The sequence below is a fragment of the Fringilla coelebs genome (genome assembly GCF_963513975.1).
Source record: "Fringilla coelebs genome assembly, chromosome: 1".
Lineage (NCBI taxonomy): Eukaryota > Metazoa > Chordata > Aves > Passeriformes > Fringillidae > Fringilla > Fringilla coelebs.
This window is the reverse complement of record NC_140028.1, coordinates 124831875-124852020: the sequence shown is the minus strand read 5'-3', so window position 1 is coordinate 124852020 and position 20146 is coordinate 124831875. Positions and strand designations below refer to the sequence as shown.

General features: G+C 34.4%; 1 protein-coding gene across 2 annotated transcripts in view; it reads right to left on the bottom strand.

Moving 5' to 3' along the window:
• DGKB (diacylglycerol kinase beta) overlaps positions 1-20146 on the bottom strand; it is a gene marked incomplete at both ends in the record, with an annotated part of 297216 nt that overhangs the window by 185620 nt on the left and 91450 nt on the right. For both annotated transcript variants that reach the window (XM_084201490.1, XM_084201489.1), the window contains 4 exons: positions 2205-2365; positions 4874-4963; positions 7262-7347; positions 14841-14915. In XM_084201490.1, coding sequence (XP_084057616.1) covers positions 2205-2365; positions 4874-4963; positions 7262-7347; positions 14841-14915 — 412 coding nt within the window. The remainder of the gene's footprint in view (positions 1-2204; positions 2366-4873; positions 4964-7261; positions 7348-14840; positions 14916-20146) is intronic.

Genomic DNA, 20146 nt, shown 5'->3' with positions numbered 1-20146 from the left:
CCCCAAATCTGTGACTTTCCAAGGCAAGCTTCCATTTTCAGATGACCCTACTATATTCTTGAAGAGATTTTTTTTTTATTGCTTTTCCTTAGGGTGGTGGTATCTTTGTTTTTTAAAGCAAATACAATTTGACTACTTTAATGCACGTTTTTCTTGGATATTTAGCTCGTATCAGTGACTCCAGTATTATTAGGAAGCAGATGGAACTTCTCTTCTGGTATCCTGCCATCCTGACAGAATGATGGATGTGAGCTATTGAAAAATCTTTATCTTATTCTACATTGCTCTTAGATGTTTTCTAGCTCCTGCTTTGAAACTGACACATGGCTTGGCGTCCGCTTTTTATGGTCCTTCCGTGCTTTGTGTTTCCATCAGGTTGACCATTACCCACATTCATCCACTGTTGGTTACACATGCTCTCTGTTTTTTCTTTCCTTTTTCTCTGTACTTAGACATAGAACAGTACTTACACACATGTCAGTGTTTTGAGATTGCCATAGGAAAAAAAGGCTTGTTTGGCTTGAACATACTCATCAAAACTGCACATACACATGCTACTGTCTCCAGCATTCCTTTCAACTTGATGTATCATTTTCCTTCCAATGGGTAAATTGCTTTCTGATTGGTACCTATGATAAAACAACTAGATTTGTAGGTGAGGAGAGAGCAAGGGATGTCATGCTCAACTTCAACAAAGTTTTGAACACCGGCTACCCCAGCATTCTTGTATCTAGCTTGGGATATTATGGTCTTGATTGCTGGAGAGATTTTTTAAAAAAACAGACTGACTAGATAAGGCAATTAACAGGTAAGAGGGCAGTTCCAGAGAGATCTAATAGCAGACTGCAACTACTTATAAGGGGGTATCAAAAGAACAAAGCCAGACTCTTCACAGTGGTACATATGACAGGAGGATGGGAGACAGATAATTTATTTTGAAATGAGAGATTCAGACAGGATGTAGGAAAAAAACCCCAAAAAACCAAAAATAACAGTTTCATAATAAGGACAGTATAGCACCACAACAGGCTGCCCAAAGAGGTTGTGCCATCCTTGGGGGCTTTTAAAATCTAAATGGACAATGCCCTGAGCAATGGGATCTGCTCTCACAGCTGACCCTGTTTAGAACTAATGTCTTCCTGCAATGCCTTCCAGCCTGAATTATGGTCCTAAAAGATCAAGAGTTCCATGTCAAGTACAATTTTATTCAGTTTCACTTTCCCGTCCTTTCTAAACATACATTTAGATTGTTTGTTATTAAGCACAATTTCTGCCATACCATTACAAAGTTCATACAGCAAGTTCCATTAATGTTGGATTAGAGACTGTGCTTATTATTTGGCAAGAATCTATGAGGCAATGTGCAATATGTTGCAGGTCACCATTAGTTTTCACAGTGCCTTGGAAAAACAGTAAAAATTAAAAGAGAGTGTAATTCAATCAAGTGTAGGTTTCTGCATGAAGGCAGGAAGAATCACCTAGGAAAAACCCAGATGAGGTATTAAGCAACAACTCTTCAGAATAGTATCAGAAATTAACAACAAATCACAAATCAAATATGAATAAAGAAATTCTGCTAATATTAAGATGTATAGATACAACATAGAAAACCACAGAGAAGCACAAACCAGAGATGCAGTTCCTCAGACCTGAAGAGCTGTTTAAAACCCTTTTCCTTCTAATTCATTCAAATTGTGAATTTGAAGTGAACTTCACTTCCCTACAAGGCAGAACCAATAAGATACACGCGGGGCTTTCTTTTTTGTATAATTGTTTTATTATTTAAAACTGCCCTGAAGAAATAAAGAATGCAACAGTTCCTTTCAACAGTTTTGACTATGTAATACTAATGGAAAACATTACTTAAGAGTTCTTATTACGTGATTTGTTTTTCCTTTATATTTTTATAGGACCTTCAAACTGACAATATAAATTTAGTATTATAGCTGCTCATAAACCATTAAGAGCAACACAAATATCTTCTTTATAAATGGGAAAGTAGAAGGTCCTGAAAAATAATTCAGGTTTGAATGTGAGGAAGTAAATTTATGCAAATTGCTGTCAGTCATCTATGTATTCATTTCACTAGCAAAACAACATTATAAATGATCTCTAGCCAACAGTTCTTCATTTGAAGGCATGTGATGCAAATATTTATTCAAAACAGAAAAAGAAAATCACCTAAGGATAAGCATAAGTCTTACCACGCCAATAGAAAAGTAGTTATTGATGATGTTGTAAGGCACTGGGTCTCCCTTCTCATCTTTATCATTGGGTATTACTTCGAATTTCCACCTGTCCAGTAAAATCTCTGAGCTGTTCTCAATGTCTTTTAAGATCTTCATCAAATTCTCACCTTCATACCCTAGCAAAACATAAAGCCAGTTATTTAATCAAGCATAATAAATTTCATTACTTTTTTTTTCTCTTTCTAGATGCTTGAACAGGACTCTGAGCAACCTGATCTAACTGAAGATGCCCCTGCTCATTGCAGAGAGGGTTGGACTAGTTAACTAACCTTTAAAGGTCCTTTCCAACCCAAAATATTCTATGATTCTATGACTGGAAAAACAAAAGCAATGCATACAAGACCTTAAAAACAGGATTGTGCTTGAAGTATTGACAATTTTTCAGCACTTGTCATTAAAAGAAGCACAAATACAAAGCTAGTTAAGCATGTAAATTTAGAGTAATTCTACAGATTTCAGTGGACATCAAATTTGTGATGAAGAAAACAATTAGATCTTCAAACTTTGTGAATCTCTTGAACTTTCCAAATGATCCATAAAGCTAAGGTTGTACTTTGCAAAAAGTTCTTGATGAGAAACTAATCTTAATATTCAAATTCCTTTGAGTTCAAAATTAATGGAAAAGAGACATATTGCTGTTTTGCCTGACAAGACACTGAGAAGTTAAAAGCTATCTACTAATTTTCATTGATTGTTTCAATCTGCTTTAGCATAACAAATCTAAAATTTCAAATCCATATTTGATAGCTTTATCAGCAAAAGTTACATTTTTGATTATCTCAACAACTTCCTCATGAGCCTCATCCTGCTTTGTAGAGAGAACTTACTCTTAGTTGCAAATAAGCACTCACATGTAATTCACTAAACTAAGTAGAAAACTTGTTTATGCACCCATGAGTATATACAAAACACATGTATGCATGAAGAAAAACTGCAGGGGTTTTACTAAGTGACATTATCAAGTCGTAATATTATTCAAAATAAACAACTTTGTAATAGATAGCTAAGATCTGGGGATTCAGTCCTTCTTCAAAGCAGAAAAAACAAGATTTCCTAATCAAGCAGTATGTACTGCTGGTGTTATTAACAGCTTTAGCATGGCAAGCCACTCAAAGCCTCCTTGCCCAAAACCCATTGCTGATGTATTTGTTTATGGTTGCCTAGCACACTCTTGCTAGTTACCGCTAGCCACCACACGACAGGAGCATGCACAGTTCTATTTCTCTGTGTCCTTGAGATACCTCACCAGCAATTTAGTTTCTGGAATCCCTGTCTCCTCTCCCATCTATGGAAGTTCCAGAAAATCTGTATTATGATATTGTTTACCACAAAGCAACTTGGCAAGGAATGATGAAACCCAGAATATTTCCCTATTGTTTTTTCTACTTTAGTCCAAATGGAATCACTTAAGTTACAGAAAATAAAAGTGAAGGTAGGGACAGGTCCCAGCTAATGTAATTAAATATTCTCATGGTTGACCCTGCTTAGAACAGCAGATTGGACAAGTGATTTCCTATGACCTCTTTCAGTTATTCTATGGCTCTATGAACAATTCAGAAAATTAAGCAAGGCTGGTTTGACGATGTTTTGTCTTATTTATTTTCCTTTTTTCCCTAAGATTATGAGAATGTAAACAATCAACAGTTGTGACAGAGAAAATAAAGGTTTTCAAATGATTTGACAGAACATTATGGTTAACAAAGTGCTATAGCATGAAAACTACTGAGAGTTTGCTAAAGACTATCTGGCAACAAGGCAGACATTTGGAAAGGAAACTGATGAGACAGAAGAAGTAAGATATCTGCAAAGGCTGAGAAGCTCCAAATAAAACAATCAAGTTCCAAATGCAAAACATTTCAACTGAAACAACCAAGACCTGAAATAGACCTGGCTACGAGCTCATAAAGTGAGGTACTTTCACCACAGACTAAATCTTGTCTAAGGTCTTCTTCCTTGTATCTCCTTCAAGTTATTGTGCAATACAGATTCTGAATGGAGTTTTTTGAAGGAGCTGAGACTAAGTCTCCATACATCCAGGAAAGGATACAAAGGGTATTAAACATTAGATTTTCTAAATATTATTCTTTCAGCATTCTTTGCCTTCTTATTTTCTGATAAATAGTGTCACAGCACATTGTGTGGAATCCTCTGCATGAAAACAGAAAAGGAGTGGATCAAAGGAACTAGTCTGAGGCTAAGACATGCTTTTCATTTAATATTTTTAAAGACTAAAAAGGATTAAACTACCCCCTACCCATTATTAGATGTTTTCAGTAACCCTTTCAGAACAGTCCCAATTAAAACCCATTTAAGACTGCTCCCTTTACAAGGTATTGATCAAAGCAATAACTGCAATACCGATGGTAAAAGCCCAGCCAAACACCTATACTGTTTTCTCATTACACCTTGGAACTTTGGTGTTAGCAGAAGTGACAAACAAGGTAGGAAGTGTGATTGCAACCTTTAATATCTTAAATATGCATACAACAATTACAAACAGATAATTCCAAAAATAGAGAAGGTGATAATGGCTCTTTATGAAAACAAATCCAAATGTAGATGTTGATGTAAGGTTTTTTTTATACTTTAATTCAATAAGAAATTGCATGTTGATTTGTGTTTACCTCCTCCCCATCTCAGACACCTTGCTAAATCATTGCCAGTCCCAAGAGGCAGGATAGCAACAGGAGGATGCTTAATCAAGTTCGCTTTCTCTGTGAATAAAGAAGGAAAAAAAACACAACTAAGGAACAAAAATGATCTAATTGCATGATATTATATAACTGTGTAGGGTTTTGTTTCAGTGAAAGACTTGCTTTGTATATGAAATTACGCTGCCTGCTCTGCAATGAGCATTTCACCAAGTCAGTCCATTTTGTAATCCCTTCTCCACTGGATATTCAACCCTTAATCCTAATTTACTCATTTATTATCATAAGGATTTTGTAATCCTAATTGACTCCTTTGTTATAATTAGTACTTTGTAAATCATAGACATGACAAACATTCATGAACAATAATACGCAAGATCTTTCCGAGAGTGAATATAGTGTTCTTGCACTAGCTCTCAGCTCTGCCATTCCAAACTGTGAATACAGAAGAGTAAGAGTAAAGGGCATGAATAAGGAGGTCAACCTTCTACTTTGGCAAATCTGGGTGACTAAATTTGTGTGAAATTGTGCATTCACCTGGATTTATGTCTATACCTGAGGACCACTACCAAGAAGTCACCAGAACTAACACAAGACCTTAAATGGGTTTGCCTGCCAGGAATTAAACTCGGAGCACTGACCTGTCTGATCAAGTCTTTTAAGTAGCAATTTTCTATTTATTAAACAATGCTTTGAAATGAATTAATTTATAGCATTTTTTCAGTCTTTACTGGTATTTTTGTAGCATTGTAAGCCCAAGGATCTTTTCAAAATCCAATGAGAAAACCCTTGTCAAGAAACACAGCCTTTCTGAAAGCTGGAACACATATTTCAATTATATAATTTGTCAAATTTCCCATTTAATGTGAATGAATAGCATGTCTAGTTTAAAAGTTATATTTAATTAATTAGTTATTTTGTTTACAGATATATTCACAATTATCAGCAACAATCAGCAGGAGTTTATCTATACAATGGATGCAGCAGGGAAATCAATATTTATCAACATTGTAGAAAGATTTAACATTCACATAACCAGTTTAATGGAAATCTTTCAGAGAATGTAATATTTAATGCAATATTTAATAGAGTGATTAAAGAAAATTTTTTAAAGTTTCAAACTGATGAGAATTATTTTTTTCCTTTTATTTATTTTTTCTTCCTTTTCTTTTTTTTAACTTTCTTTTTTCTTGCTGTGCTCTTAGCTAAAGCTCTTTGTATATCAGGAGATCAGGGAAGAGCTAATTAGAAAGTGTTTAGAAACAGGTGTACCCTTAAACTTTATATGATAAAGTCCTTTTGCCACCTAAAAGGCAGCATTGAAAATATATTCTCTGCATCTATGAAAAAAGATGGTTCATGGATTCCCCAGGAAGTAAGTAATTTCTTAGTTCTGTACCACAAAAAATGCTGCAGAACATAGTATGTTACCAGAAGAGAAAATAACTGCATGACATTTTAAATCTCATTAAAAAGGTGATGACACAATAAACAGCTGCAAAACTTTGTTTCTTCCAAGTTTAGGCAATGCACTTGGTGTTTATGTACATTAACTTATGACTCTGAAAGCTATTTGAGAGCTACTTGCAGTAGCTTGCATTTGCAGAAGACTTTTTTCCAGCCAAGATTAGAAATATTCCTTTGTTACCATTCCTTCATGACATCAAGTTTACTTTTCACTGAACTCTTCTGATCCCCCACAAAGCACACACTTTTAAACACTTAAGTTAAAACTTGGGTCTTTTGACCTGTCTTTATCCACTTCTTTATTTCCACTGTAACCCATGCCCACTATTTTTCTCTGCACCCTAACACCAAATAAATGATCATGTGATGTGGAAGAGATTGTCCTTAATAATCTTTGAGAAGCTTAAGTATATTAAATCAGTAATAACTAGACTTGTGGGCCTTCCTTATGATTTTTACAGAGGAATTTGCAGACAACTGACTGAAAGAGCTCCAAAACTGAATTACCTCTTAATACATTATCTTCATTTTGGGATAATAGAGTAAAAACAAAAATTTGGTAACTCAAAAAAGCAAGTGAGCTAAATTAAATTTTCTTAAAATTAGCAAGTTACATTTGATACAGTTGGGGAATAGACTCTAAACTGAAATTAAAATAGATTAATTCTCATTTCTTGCTTTCAGAAATTCAGAAATGCTGAACTTGTCTAGAGATTTTAAATAACTTTCACTATTTGAGTACCCTTAAAAATAATCATGTCCCAAACTAACACATTTCAAAAATTTAAATAAACAAGCTGTTTGAAATAGATATATCCATGCATTGGTACACAAGGAAGACCATTAAAATGAAAACCACAAGGTAAGCAAAACTCTGTGAAGGCTATAGATTACCTATGCAATCCAAAATCCAGCCTACTGTTCCATCTCCACCACATGCTAGTACTCTGAACTCAGCAACATCTCGGAAAAAATTTAACCTAAAAAGAGTAAATGAAGACACCTAATTATGATCAATATAATTGTGCATTATGCAAACATGTTATGGTTTAAGACATTTTGTTTAATAGAAAATAGCAAATGATCACTCAAAATAATAATCACTTCTGCTTATATATTCATTTTTAGACAGATAAAATCCAACATTGTTATTAATTATTCTCAGTATTATCTGAAAAATTTCAAAGAAAATTAATGATTTAAGGGTTAATATGGTACACTAACACTAGAAAAAGTCTGGACCTGATGGTTGGTCCAATCTTTGTCTGACTTCAAATCTTGTTTGAAACTATCGTCAAAAAACATTCTTTGTTCACTTAGTTGTAAATGGATAGGTAGTCTCTCAAGACAGAAAAGTCTAAGTTGTCTAAATGTATTAGCCATAACATTTACTTGTGAAGTTCTTTCTATAAAACTATATGAAAACTTCATACATCTGGTAGAACACTGGTACATATTAAGCTGAACATTCAGGGGTTGGTAAAAACAAATTTGCCTCATGGTTTAATACTAAATGAGAAAGCATCAGATTGAAGATCCTCATTCCATCATCTAAAAAAACTGCATTTTAAAAGAACAATATCTTTGGCAATATTTGCCTGGCTATTTCTGCTTCCATATCCATCAAGTGAGTACCACCACCTCCTCATCCACTTCCTTCTGTAACAATGTTGCATAATGCTGGAAAGTGAGGATATATAAAACAATGCTAAGGTTCAGTATTTTAATTTGAAAGCATAAGTTCAGGATAGCTTTTGACACATGCTGAAATCACATAAACTGTCACTAGACAAAAAAGTTCCAGTAATTCTGTCATATTACTATGTATGTATGTGAATGTTCATTCACATATATTGTATTCATTAGTGTTACAGATATGGATATTCTATATTCTACTCACCAGAACTGATATACAGTTTGCAATCTCCTAATAAATGCACAGCTAATATATTTTAAACAAATTCCTGAATACAAATACATATAGACAACAGCTTGCAGGTGTAAAATTCCAACTGTTTCCCATATGAAATTGTAATGCTGCTGGGAGAATTAGTTTCTGTCCGTAGGAAGTTTTCATAATTCTTTTGGGCCTCTTGAAAAAATTAAGAACACATGAAAAACCACAGAGTAAAAAAGCAAGAATGGGAGAAGGAAATGAAAAACACAATGAACAAAAAAGTTACGTAATGCGTAGAATAACAGACAGGACAACTTCTTGTTCTATTAATTTTTGACCAGAATTTCAATTTTAGCCAAGTTGCATAGAATTGAGCCCATCACATGCCCCACTCCCTGTAATTTTCTTTGCTCAGAAAAGCTCTTAAGTAATTTCAAGTGCAAATATAATGCCTGAAAGATGCTTATTTCCCCTGCATTAATGCTGTCTTGCCCTTCTCACCCCTTTTATGCTCTACTTCACATATCTGCAGAGGTGTTGTAGGATCTCCTGCTACGCAAAACGTCATGTGCCATATCTGACTGGGTACACGTGGGGAACACATCTGCTGAAAGATCCTCTGCTGGAAGTCCCCTCCCAGCACTGCAAGGGCAGGCACTGAGATGTGCCCTGGCCCACAGGTGTGCATGTCCATCCCTTCTCATAGACTGGCATAGAAACAAACACCTTGTGCCACCAGTATTCCCACTGTAAGCCAATAGGTTGGGTTAGCAGAGAGTCATCAGGTGTAATTACACTGCTTCCTACACTGAGAGTATTCCAGCTTAATTTAAAGTCAAATTATAGCCTGGAGATGATGGCAGGGTACTCACTACTAAGTATTTAAGCATTCCTACCTCATGGAAAAGGAAGTCTGGAAAGAACCAACCAACCAAAATGGCACCAAAAGCACAGGGCTGATTTTAGCATTGCTCCAGACTGGGAGAATATAGACAAACCTCTGTCACTTTTTATAAACAAGCTTCTTCACCATATAGATATCAAAGATACTTTTGTTTTGAGTGTATAGTTAATCTCCATCAAAAAAGTATAGCTTTTAAAAAACTAGAGGACTGAAAAATCTGGTGAAACCATATTGTTAAAAACATTTTAAATAAGATGCATTTGAATTTCCCTTGGGGCTTTTTATATTCACAGACAACGAATTTTCCAAGCAAAGTATAGTACTAAATTCACATAACCTTTTATTTTTATAATTTTAAATATAAAAATTATACACACATTATATAAAAATCTATCGCACAAAATTCATAAAAATAATGCATGTTGCAGTGTATATTTGCATGTATAAATGCAGTGTATATAAATATACTATAGTAGATATAAATATTTATAAAATCAAATTAATTTATAAAATTAAATATAGTTATATAATTATATATGTAAATAAATCTTATTCATTGAATTAGAATGTGCAGCCTACATTAGGAGTTGGGAAGGGAACACAGTTTTCTGTTTTATGAGGTTTCATTCAGACTCAGTAAGTGTTACAATTGTACAGAAAGGATTTGACACATTTCTTTAGAGATCTTTAGGGAGAAAGTCAGTATTGCTTACCAAGAAAATCGTACTCAGTGTTTTAATATCACCTGTTACTTTTTATCTACCATTTTTCACATGGTTTGAAAAGAATTTAAAAAAAGCTGCTGGAGAAGAACTTAGCAAAAGTGGTTTAAAGTGAAACTTAAAAAAATTGAAATCATTGTAAAGATTTTTTGCAATGTCAGCCTAAGTTAAAAAAACAGAATAGAAAATTTTATCCTATTTTCTTGGAAAAATTTGAAACACAGAGTGATCAACAGCAGTCTAATTTTATTTTATTTTGCCAGAAACAAGGATTCAAAGGCAGCTACTGAGTTTCTGCTGATAAGTAAGTAATTTCCACCTGAAAGAGGGCAACTGTTTCAGCTACCCATATTACTCTAATTCAGTCTTTCATAATCACCTCATCAAATCCATAGGAATGTAGGGCATCTATTTATGAATAAAATACCAATGCTAGAGGACGTAACTATATGATTTTGAATCATGCATTTAATTGATTTATGCACAGGAGTCAAACACATACACATTCTTATAGAACTGTTCAGAGAAAAATCTAAAGTATTTATTTTAATCTAATTAATTTTGTTTATTAGAGTAAAACTGAATTTTTACTCACAGTAATGAAAACATAAATTGCAACATTTTCCATTTAGTTACCTGTACATGACTATTTCTCTTATACCCAAAAGCAGCGCACTATACAGAACTTCAGGTACTCAGCCACACAAGGTGGCATAACAGCAATGCATGAAATCATTCAGCATTTTTCACTCACAGTGGAAGCAAAATTTAAGACTGCCTACAGCCAAAAAGAATAATCCACTAGTGGATCTCAGCATAGGTTTCAGGTGCCAACACCACAGATGTCATAGAAGCAGAAATATTGTTAAACAGCTGCTTTAAATATATGTTTAAATTCAGGATTTAAGTCTCATATGAGAATGGTGAATTCTAAGTACTACTGCTTTGTGATGTACAAAAATAATTTTTACCATTAGAGTACAACCAACCCACCATTGCTGGCTTTGCCATTTTTTGGCAAAAATGTAATTCTTCCAAGAAAATATGGACCAGATCCAATATTTTGTTCGAAAGAAAATAGCTATGTGGTTATTATCTTCTAAAAATATTCTTGGTGTATATACCTTCCTAGAATACTCTGGGTATTACAAATGTCCAACAGCAAAGAAATGCTCTAGCAATCAATTCAAAAAATTAAGGAAAATAGTGTAATTTTCAAAACAGACCTATTGCTTTGTGAAGGTAAAAAAGCCCAGACACTGTAGATTCCCAATGGAATTACAGTCTAAGTTGCAGGGATTCAGCTTTGCTGTCTTGGGCATCTTTTAAGTGGGCAGGATTTAAGATTTAGAAAGGCCTGTTGGAGCACACTTGAAGCTAGAATTCAAAAAATAGGTGTTCTCCAAATTAAATGCTTATGGAAGTTACAAAGAAATACAACTTTTGTGGATATAATTTCTATAATAGAGTATAAAAATACCATAAATTAGACATTTTAAATAACAGAAGTTTAGGGAACAGAGGCCTTTTCAGAGGGACAAAGACTTTGTGAAACGCTGACCTCTCTACAGAGTCCTGCGGCTCTGTGGCTCGACTGCTATTCATCCTGCTATTATTTACCTCTCTGTGAGGTGAACAATAACTGAATTTCAGATTCTTCAAGATCATTAAATCCACAATAACAGTTGTTGTCAGAAGTAGAAGACTCCTATAGAGATGTAACAACCAAACAGGGAAACTCCTTTCATGGCAAAAAACACAGGTGCCAGGCACAAATTACACAATGCATCAGCCCAGCAATTTTCTCGTCACTGTGTTAACTGTGGCAGTCTGTAACTGTGGAGTACCTTTTATGCCTGTGTTCAGCTGCAGAGCTTACAAGGTTTTTTCAGCTCACTCATATCCCTCTACTGCCAATTAAAGAATGTCTAAACCATTAATTATTATACCCATGTTTAAGTGTGCTGCTGCCCTTTGGCTTAGAGATTCTTGATTTTCAGGCCTCACAGCAGGTCTCTTGCTGGAAAGGAATCAGTGCAAGAGTCACTGCCATGAGGTTTATTTGCATCATGTACATCTTTTTATACAGACTACGTATATCACGTGTATTGACATAAACTGCTCCAAAAACCCTAGCTCAGGCAGAAAAAGAAGCTGCAAGAAATGTCATTGCTGTTGTTTCTGCACTTCCCCATGTACCACCCCATCTATTATGAAAGTAGGCAACACATGTATTTCAGTAATTGTACACTGAGGTTGTGATACTAAAATTCATTGTCATCTTGCTCAAAATATTTTTCTGTTGTCCTGCTGTATGCCAGCATAGTTATAAAAGAATATAGAATAAATGGTATTAAGAAAGGTGGGGCTTTTTTTTGTGGTTTTAGGGGGTTGTGTTTCGGTTTGGGAGTGTTTTTGTTGTTATTTTGAAGTCCTTTTTTCCAAAACATTTCTCTGCAAGAACATGATTATCCCACTAAAGAAGCAGAGCAACAGACATAGCAATTGAGCTGCTGACCATTAAAAAAACCCAAACCAGTTTCAGCACCACTACAATTTGCAATTTTACTAGTCTCCTAGTTATTTTTCCCCTCTCTGCCCATTGAAATGGGAATACATATAGATTTTTTGACAAAAAATTAACTGGAAATATCAGTTCATGTCAGCCACAGATGTTTGGAACACAAGTTACAAAACTATTGAATGTTATCTTCTTGTTTGATGGTGGCAGCCCATGAGAAAAATACCATCAAAAATTAAAACATTAACTTATGAATTAAAGCAGACAGGTTGGCTCTAACTAAAAAAAATCAAATTCTTAGCTAATACTACAGATATTCTCGAGGATGAGTATACATGACTGAAAATAGTAATTGAAAGGGATAAAAAAACACATCTCAAAATAGGCTCAACTAAAATGTACCACAGTAATCATAAATGCTTTAAAATAAATATACATTATGTTTATCCCTTTCTACTAAATAACTTACTGGGATGAAGAAATACACTGCTTTTCTCTGCACTGTACAGTACCCAAATCTGTTCCATTTTGACCTAAATTTCACATGTAATATGAGAAAATTAAATAAACATAAAATTTGGATAGAAAATGCAGTATAACTGGCATTATAGAGATGGATGAATAAGTGGACAGATGGACGAATGGGCAGGTTTTATTAGGCAACTCAGCCCTCACAGAAAACAAGTACTGGTAAGTGAAACACCAGAGTTTATTCAACTTCTCACTTAAGGGTGAAATTATGTGTAACCTACACAGTATTGCCAGGGGCAAGAAGTGATGGCAGGAGACAAACTGGAAATTTAGGAATACTCATTTCAGTGAAATGAATGAAAAATATACCAAAACAAGCAGCGCCTGTTTGAAAATTAATTTGAATTTTCTTCAAAGTGACTCTGAACTAAAACTACTTCGATTTCTAATAGAAAGTGAAATTGAAAACATTTTCTGAAAAACACTGTCCTGGTTCAAAAGACAAATGTTTAAATTGCTTCAGTGCAGGTTTCAGCTTGAACTTAACACTGCCCTCTTGTGCCTCTGCCTTAAAATGCATTTTCCTTCACATAGCAAGATTGATGAAAACTAAGTCAGTTATGGACAGAAATGCAGCCAGATTTTTCTTTTTAATTTTGAAGAAATAAGATTACTATGAACAAAAATATTTCAGTTTCTTTTTTAAAATAATCCTCTCAATTTCTAGCATGATGTTTCTATTATACAGTATGTAAAACAATATAAATTACTAGTTTTGTTTCAGTTAATTCTTCTAGTCTACTTATTCTTTGAACTAAGCGTACTTACATTTTTCATACATGCCAAGAATAGCATAAAATCAACAAATTTCATTCGAGTAATAAAAACAGCATTAGATTCAGATACAAGACACATGCATGAAAGAAATCACACATGTCATTATCTCAATTTTTGGAGCTGGTTTTGCACCATTCAGCAGGTTAACATTAGCTATACTGCAGTGCACAATATCTTAACTTCTAAAAGCATTGAGCCAAATATGTTTTTCACTTTCATTAATGTTGCTTTTCACTTTCATCAATGTTACACGCATGTAAAGGTCTAAACAAATAAAAATTGAAAAGATTTAAAAGAAAAGTATTCAAACAGCAATGTAAACAACATCAGTGAACATATGCCTTCTTCTGCAACTTTTTCCACTGATGTAAAATTTTATGTATCAGTGACAAAAGTAAATAGCACCCATTACATACAAAATAACACACAGAGCAGACATTTGGTGCTGCTCTAATTTTCTTCTACCAAAGCACCCACTACTTATAAAGGAGACAATATCAGGTGGCAAAGGTTGGTGTTTGATACACTGTAATTCTCCCGTCCTCACAGGAATGCAAATTAAGAAGAATCACAGAGGAAGCACAGTAAGCAAGGGACTGCAATGCCAGCTGGTTCAGAGCGCACTTCGGTCCACATTACAAGTCACTGCCAGCACAACCCAGCCTGGCCAGTCATTTTCCAGCCACCCCTTTTCCAAGATGATGTAACTGATAAGAAGCATGCAGTCACCAATACATTACAGACACCCATGCAAGTGCACATGTGTGTTTATGTATGTAAACAAAAAATGGATGTCTTGCTGGTCAGTCGTCGAGGTTGCTGACATCTGCAACACAAGTAACCCCTGCGAACTCAGATTGCTGAAATGGCAGTTAAAGCTGGAAACAGAATTATGTTTATCCCACAGTTCTTATAGAATAATACATGGTTTTCAGCAAAACATCTAAGACATAGCTTTACTTGTAGAGGTAAACAAATAATACCTATACATTTCTGCAGCCATTCAGAGAACTGCACTGTTGATACATTCCAAATATGCTATATGTACTTCAGTCTGTTCATTTGATTATACAGTATTTTATTAAAAGAGTTCCTGGTAATAATATTAACTGTAGACTTACCCTGGCATTGGTCCATTTCCAGAAAGACTATAAACTTGACGAGGATTTAAAAGGTACTGAAATTTTCTATAAATTCTGAAGAGGTAAAAGAGACAAGGAGAAAATATTTACTTACATGTTTGGAATTTTTAAAAAACCTTTCATACGAAAGAATTAAAGAAGTTAGAGCATACTACAATTATTTGAACTGCAGGATCTCATTTATACAAAAAAAACAAATACTTGAACACAGCAATTATAATTCATACATAGAGTGTATTGTGGGGTATAAAGTTGAGACAGAAGTACTACAAGCTATTTACATTTCAAATGCTGTGTATAGACAGAAACAAAATACAATAAAAAGCCATAATTACACAAAAAAAGGTGAATCAAAAAAGCATTTCGGAAAGCATATTGATTTGTATTAAAGTAGCTCCATGGCAAAGGAGAGATTTCTTCCTGAAATTTACAGCAAACACAGAACTAAAAATATAATTAATTGCAAAAGCTAATTAGCTTTGCCACCCACCAAAAATGTCCACATAGACTGGAAAACATTCTGATAAAGAAAACCTGTGGTCAACTATACTTCCTCAGGATTACATTTGAATGAGAAGAAAATGAAAAAGATTTGAAGCATTATTTTATTAAATTACAATTATTTTTAAATTATCTGAATAATAGGAAGCAATTTATTGATACAGCATGACAATCATTGCCCTGTCCCACATGGGACCCCATTCTCTGTCCTACCCTAAGCAATTATTTCTTCTAAAGTGTAAATTTAGAAATTTGAGTTTACTTGCCCTAAAAGTATGACAGAGATTTCATTTCTCCATTACCAATATTAGAAATGTAATTTCCTAAATTGACTGGAATGCAGTAGTGGTTCTTTTCTCACACAGAACCAAGAAAGTACACAAAAGAGCTGGAGCTGAGAATTAATAAATATACACCTGGGATGTATGGCAATAGTTTAAATTATAAACCCCTGTTTCTTGGTTTTAATTTTGATGTTTCTGTCCTTAAGATAATTAATATTTTAATGTTTATAAGAAAGCATTTATTTTTTCATTGAACTATTGCTTCTTTTCTTTATAATCTCTTAAATAAAACAGAAGCATAATAAGAGCTGAATTCTAGGTTAAAATGTCCACGTTTTCAAATGCAGCACAATAAAACTGTGTAGACACAATCTATGTGCACATTCAAGGATTTTTTTTTAAATTTTTTTTCCTAATAGAAATGCATAATTTATCAGGGTAGCTGGAAAGCAAGTGTGTAAAAAATACTGAACACAAACAAATTCATAATTATCTGTAAAATTGCCCAATTGGAGTATTTTCTTAACTTCTCAATTATTTAGTAATTTCAGTTTCATCAAGCATTTTATTCAAGCACACTCACACAATATATTCCTGATGCTATTCCTGACAGAAAAAGTCAGTATCAAATTACTAGTTTCATTTCACAAGTATGCACACATCATTGTTGATGACTGTGGCAATGATTAAATTAGACATTTGACAATGGATTTACAACACAATATACATATTCCCATTTCACAAATGTAAAAGGAGCTTTCTAGTTCGTATGTGTGATTTGCTTCTCAGAGACGTAAAATTTAATCTGGTCAAAGGTGATGCTAATTTCATTTGTGTAGCTGATCATAAGAAGTTAATGAACAGTATTTTTATGAAGTCCCAAAGGTCTGAGTTATTTTCCTAAAGTTTGGTGCTACAAAACATACTAACCATTACCTACATTCACAGTGCTGCTCTCAGGTAACAGTGAAATGCTATAAAAGCCTTCTTAATAAAGAGGCAGCCTGGTTTTTCCACTTAGAACCAAGAAGCTCACTGTAATAATGAAGAGATTATGCTGAATTGTACTCCACTCAGCGCATACCATTCATGGCTACCAGTTGAACATCAGTACCTGCTAATCACTCACTCCATGACTCACTGCAAATGACACATCAAGCTTTAAGTTATTTAACACATTTATGTGTTCTAGTCTGTGCAAAATTAATAAATGTATGGCTCGTTTCTATTCATACATTCTAAAAAAAAAAAAAAAATTTAGAAACTGTTTACAAATGTTTTCCTAACACCGAGCTGTACACAGACCTAACAGGGTGACACAGGGAAGCCAAAGAAAAGGGACAGTAACTCCGCCTTCCAGTTTTACATCTACAGTACTAAACAGTGACACAAGGCTCTGAATGCCTTGCTTCCACATGGGGGGAAGGAACTGGATGTGGTTTCCTTGTGACTGGAGATTTGTGCTGATAAGGCCATGAGGTGACGTGCTGGGAAATGCCCCAAAAGACATTTTTGTGATGAAATGCAATTTCATGAACTAAGCCAGTTTATGAAATTACCATTTGTCAACAAACAGCTGTGCTTCTGTAACTACTTTTGGGGTTATTCTGTGATCTGGAAACTAAAAAGATTTAATTTATAACAGAAATCCACAGAGAAGTTTCTTCATCGAAATTTTTCTTTATATTTAAATCATGCCCATGATCTCATATAAACCTCAAAATACTTGCTATAATAACTGAGGCGGCAGAAAATTATCTCAGGAGTGGACAAAGGAGCTGGCATCATCTTTAAACAGCTCGGCTGCTGAAGAAAATACTTTTGAGTGCACCTTGAGCTGAGTTAGATTAAGCTGTCTTCTAGAGAGGAGAGAAAATAAATGCCCAGAAACTATCTGGCAATTCAAAACTGGCAATAAAGTTGACTACACTGTGGAAATAAAGCTGGCCATGGTAATGCCTTCTGCCACAGCTGAGGATGCATCTTAAGTCCTCTAGGGCCATTGAAGATGTGGTTAATATGGGCTTAATTTAACCCTAATGTCAGACAAGGAAGAAGCCAGGGATTCCTCTCCAAAACAAAAAAAAAAAAATGCTAGTTAGCCTCTCTTCCAGGCATACCATATTTGAAAAAGAACATTTGAAACAGCTTTTACACTTTGTCTCAATGCTAAATGAATGCTTAGAAAGGCCGATTAGTTGGAGGGGAGAAGGGAAGAGCTATTATGAACCCAAGTTATTTGAAAACAGCAAAGGTTAAAAATATCATCAACCTGTATTGCACAGACACTGAACGTGGAGTCAGCAGGAAACATGAGTGTACGGAAGCTGATCTCCAGTGCATCCAACAGCACATTTGTCAAGGAAACAATTGTGTAAACTCACCCTCTGGTCAGGCAAATAAACTGGAAAATGGGGAAGTGGAAATCAAAGTAATGAGTATGGCAAAACAACAGCATGATTTAGAAGGACTCTTATGTGAGAAACATTACCCTTAACAACAGCCTTTAGAAGTGCTACATGCTTGTTGTATATTCTTTCTGTTGAAAGAAACTATTTTGTGAATGGTGTACTATACATACACATCCTGTACACAGATTATTGAAAACTATTGCCTTGATTACTCAGATCACAAACACAGACATCCCAAACTGATACGGATGTTCTGCATTTTTTTTTTTACTGAAATTAACTGCACCTTCCCATTTCATGCACAATGACTGAAAATTTGTTATGGTGTGATAGAGCCTGAGGAATTCACTTGCCTGGGTTTGATGTACTCCTATTTAGTCTCACGCTCAGTTAAAATCCATTTCTAGTACATGAAATCCTTAAATTTAATCAACTTTAATTCTATTTTTCTAGTTTCTCCTTAATAAACATTGACTTATATTTTTATTCTATTATAAACATATGCATTGTCTATTAAAAAAAATAATTCAAGTCCAAATAACTGCAAATACACTGGAGTGTCACATGATGGGTCATTATTAACCTCCTAATTGAGAAGAAAATATAACGGGGCTATTGTCATAATTCTTTATTTTGCAATTATATCTGAAAGTCATAGCACTGGTCCTTAAAACAGAAACTCCTTCAAAAAGAATACATTTATCACTACACATTCTGAAAAACTGAATTTCTAACATAATGAAAGTTTCAGAATGTATCAATAAGATATGGTTGTAGGGAACACATTTTTGTGTTCTGAATGCACTTTTTCTACATATCTATTTGTTTCCCCTAACCCCTCTGTTTGAATATTTAAAAAGTAAAAGCTAAACAACCAAACTTCTTTCACCCTTTAATGAACCTCCGATTTCTTTTCTTTTGCATTTAAGAGATTTGAAAAAAATTACAAAATAGAAGAGGAAATGACCATGTATTACAGGGTGTGTGCATTTATTCAACTGGTTTGCAGTGGGATGCACAAACTCACTCCAAGAATAAGGCAATAAAATGGGCTGGGTTACCATATGGATCTTGTCTTATTCACTGTGACCTCTCAAATACAGAGAATCCTAAGTAAAGACTGAGGCATAGTTTTCAGTAGAAGACTTTCTTAATCTGAATGAATCAAGATAATGAAATTCTGTTCTACAAAAATTAGAAGGTTGTGGGTTTGTTTTGCTTTCTTTTTTTTTTCTTCCCTCGCTGCTAGGGAAAATCTTACTTTTGTTACAGGTACCCTCTAGTCCCACCCTCTCAGCACCTGACAAGAATAAAAAATTGCAGTAATCAAAAATCCTGACTTGAATGCCATTTACTTTCAAGTTGGACTTGATAATCCTTATGGGTCCCTTCCAACCGTGAAGAAATCTGTGAATCACCATAACTATGCATTTTGCAAAGTAATTTATGTCTTGAAATGTCCTGTGATTTTACTTTCCACAACATATAACTGCCACAAAATTGGAGGGTAGGGAATATATGGGAATTTCTTTCTGGCTACTGACTGTAAAGCAGACAGATAAAACCCAGGAAAATGAAAAAAAGTTCAATAATATTTCTCCTGAGAATGTTTTCATCACTTAGATTGAATACTCAAACTAATAGGTACTCTTAGCATCCTAATTTTATACTTCTGCTCCTGGCATTGATATATAACACTGACACCTCAAAAATGGACCGCAAACCCCTTCTCAACAAATAGTTCATATGTGGACTTTTTTCAACCTTTTTGAATCTGGCTTTAGATCTAACTGTGAGATATTATCTCCTAATGGTGAATGACCTGAGATATGTTTACATGACTATGCAGTTGACCTTTTGATGTGCTTCTCTTAAAACAGATATATTGAGTGCAACCTCAACACATTAGTATGTAATTTAACATTTTGTGTACATGTGGTAACAAAGCCAATCTAAGAGGTTCTTACAATTCACTATACCCAGCTGCTCATGCTTGCCCTCATGCTATACACTTAATTGTGTAATGACACTTGTGGATAATGGTGCTAGTGAATGAAGTGTGTATAGGGCACCCTATTTTAAAATTCAA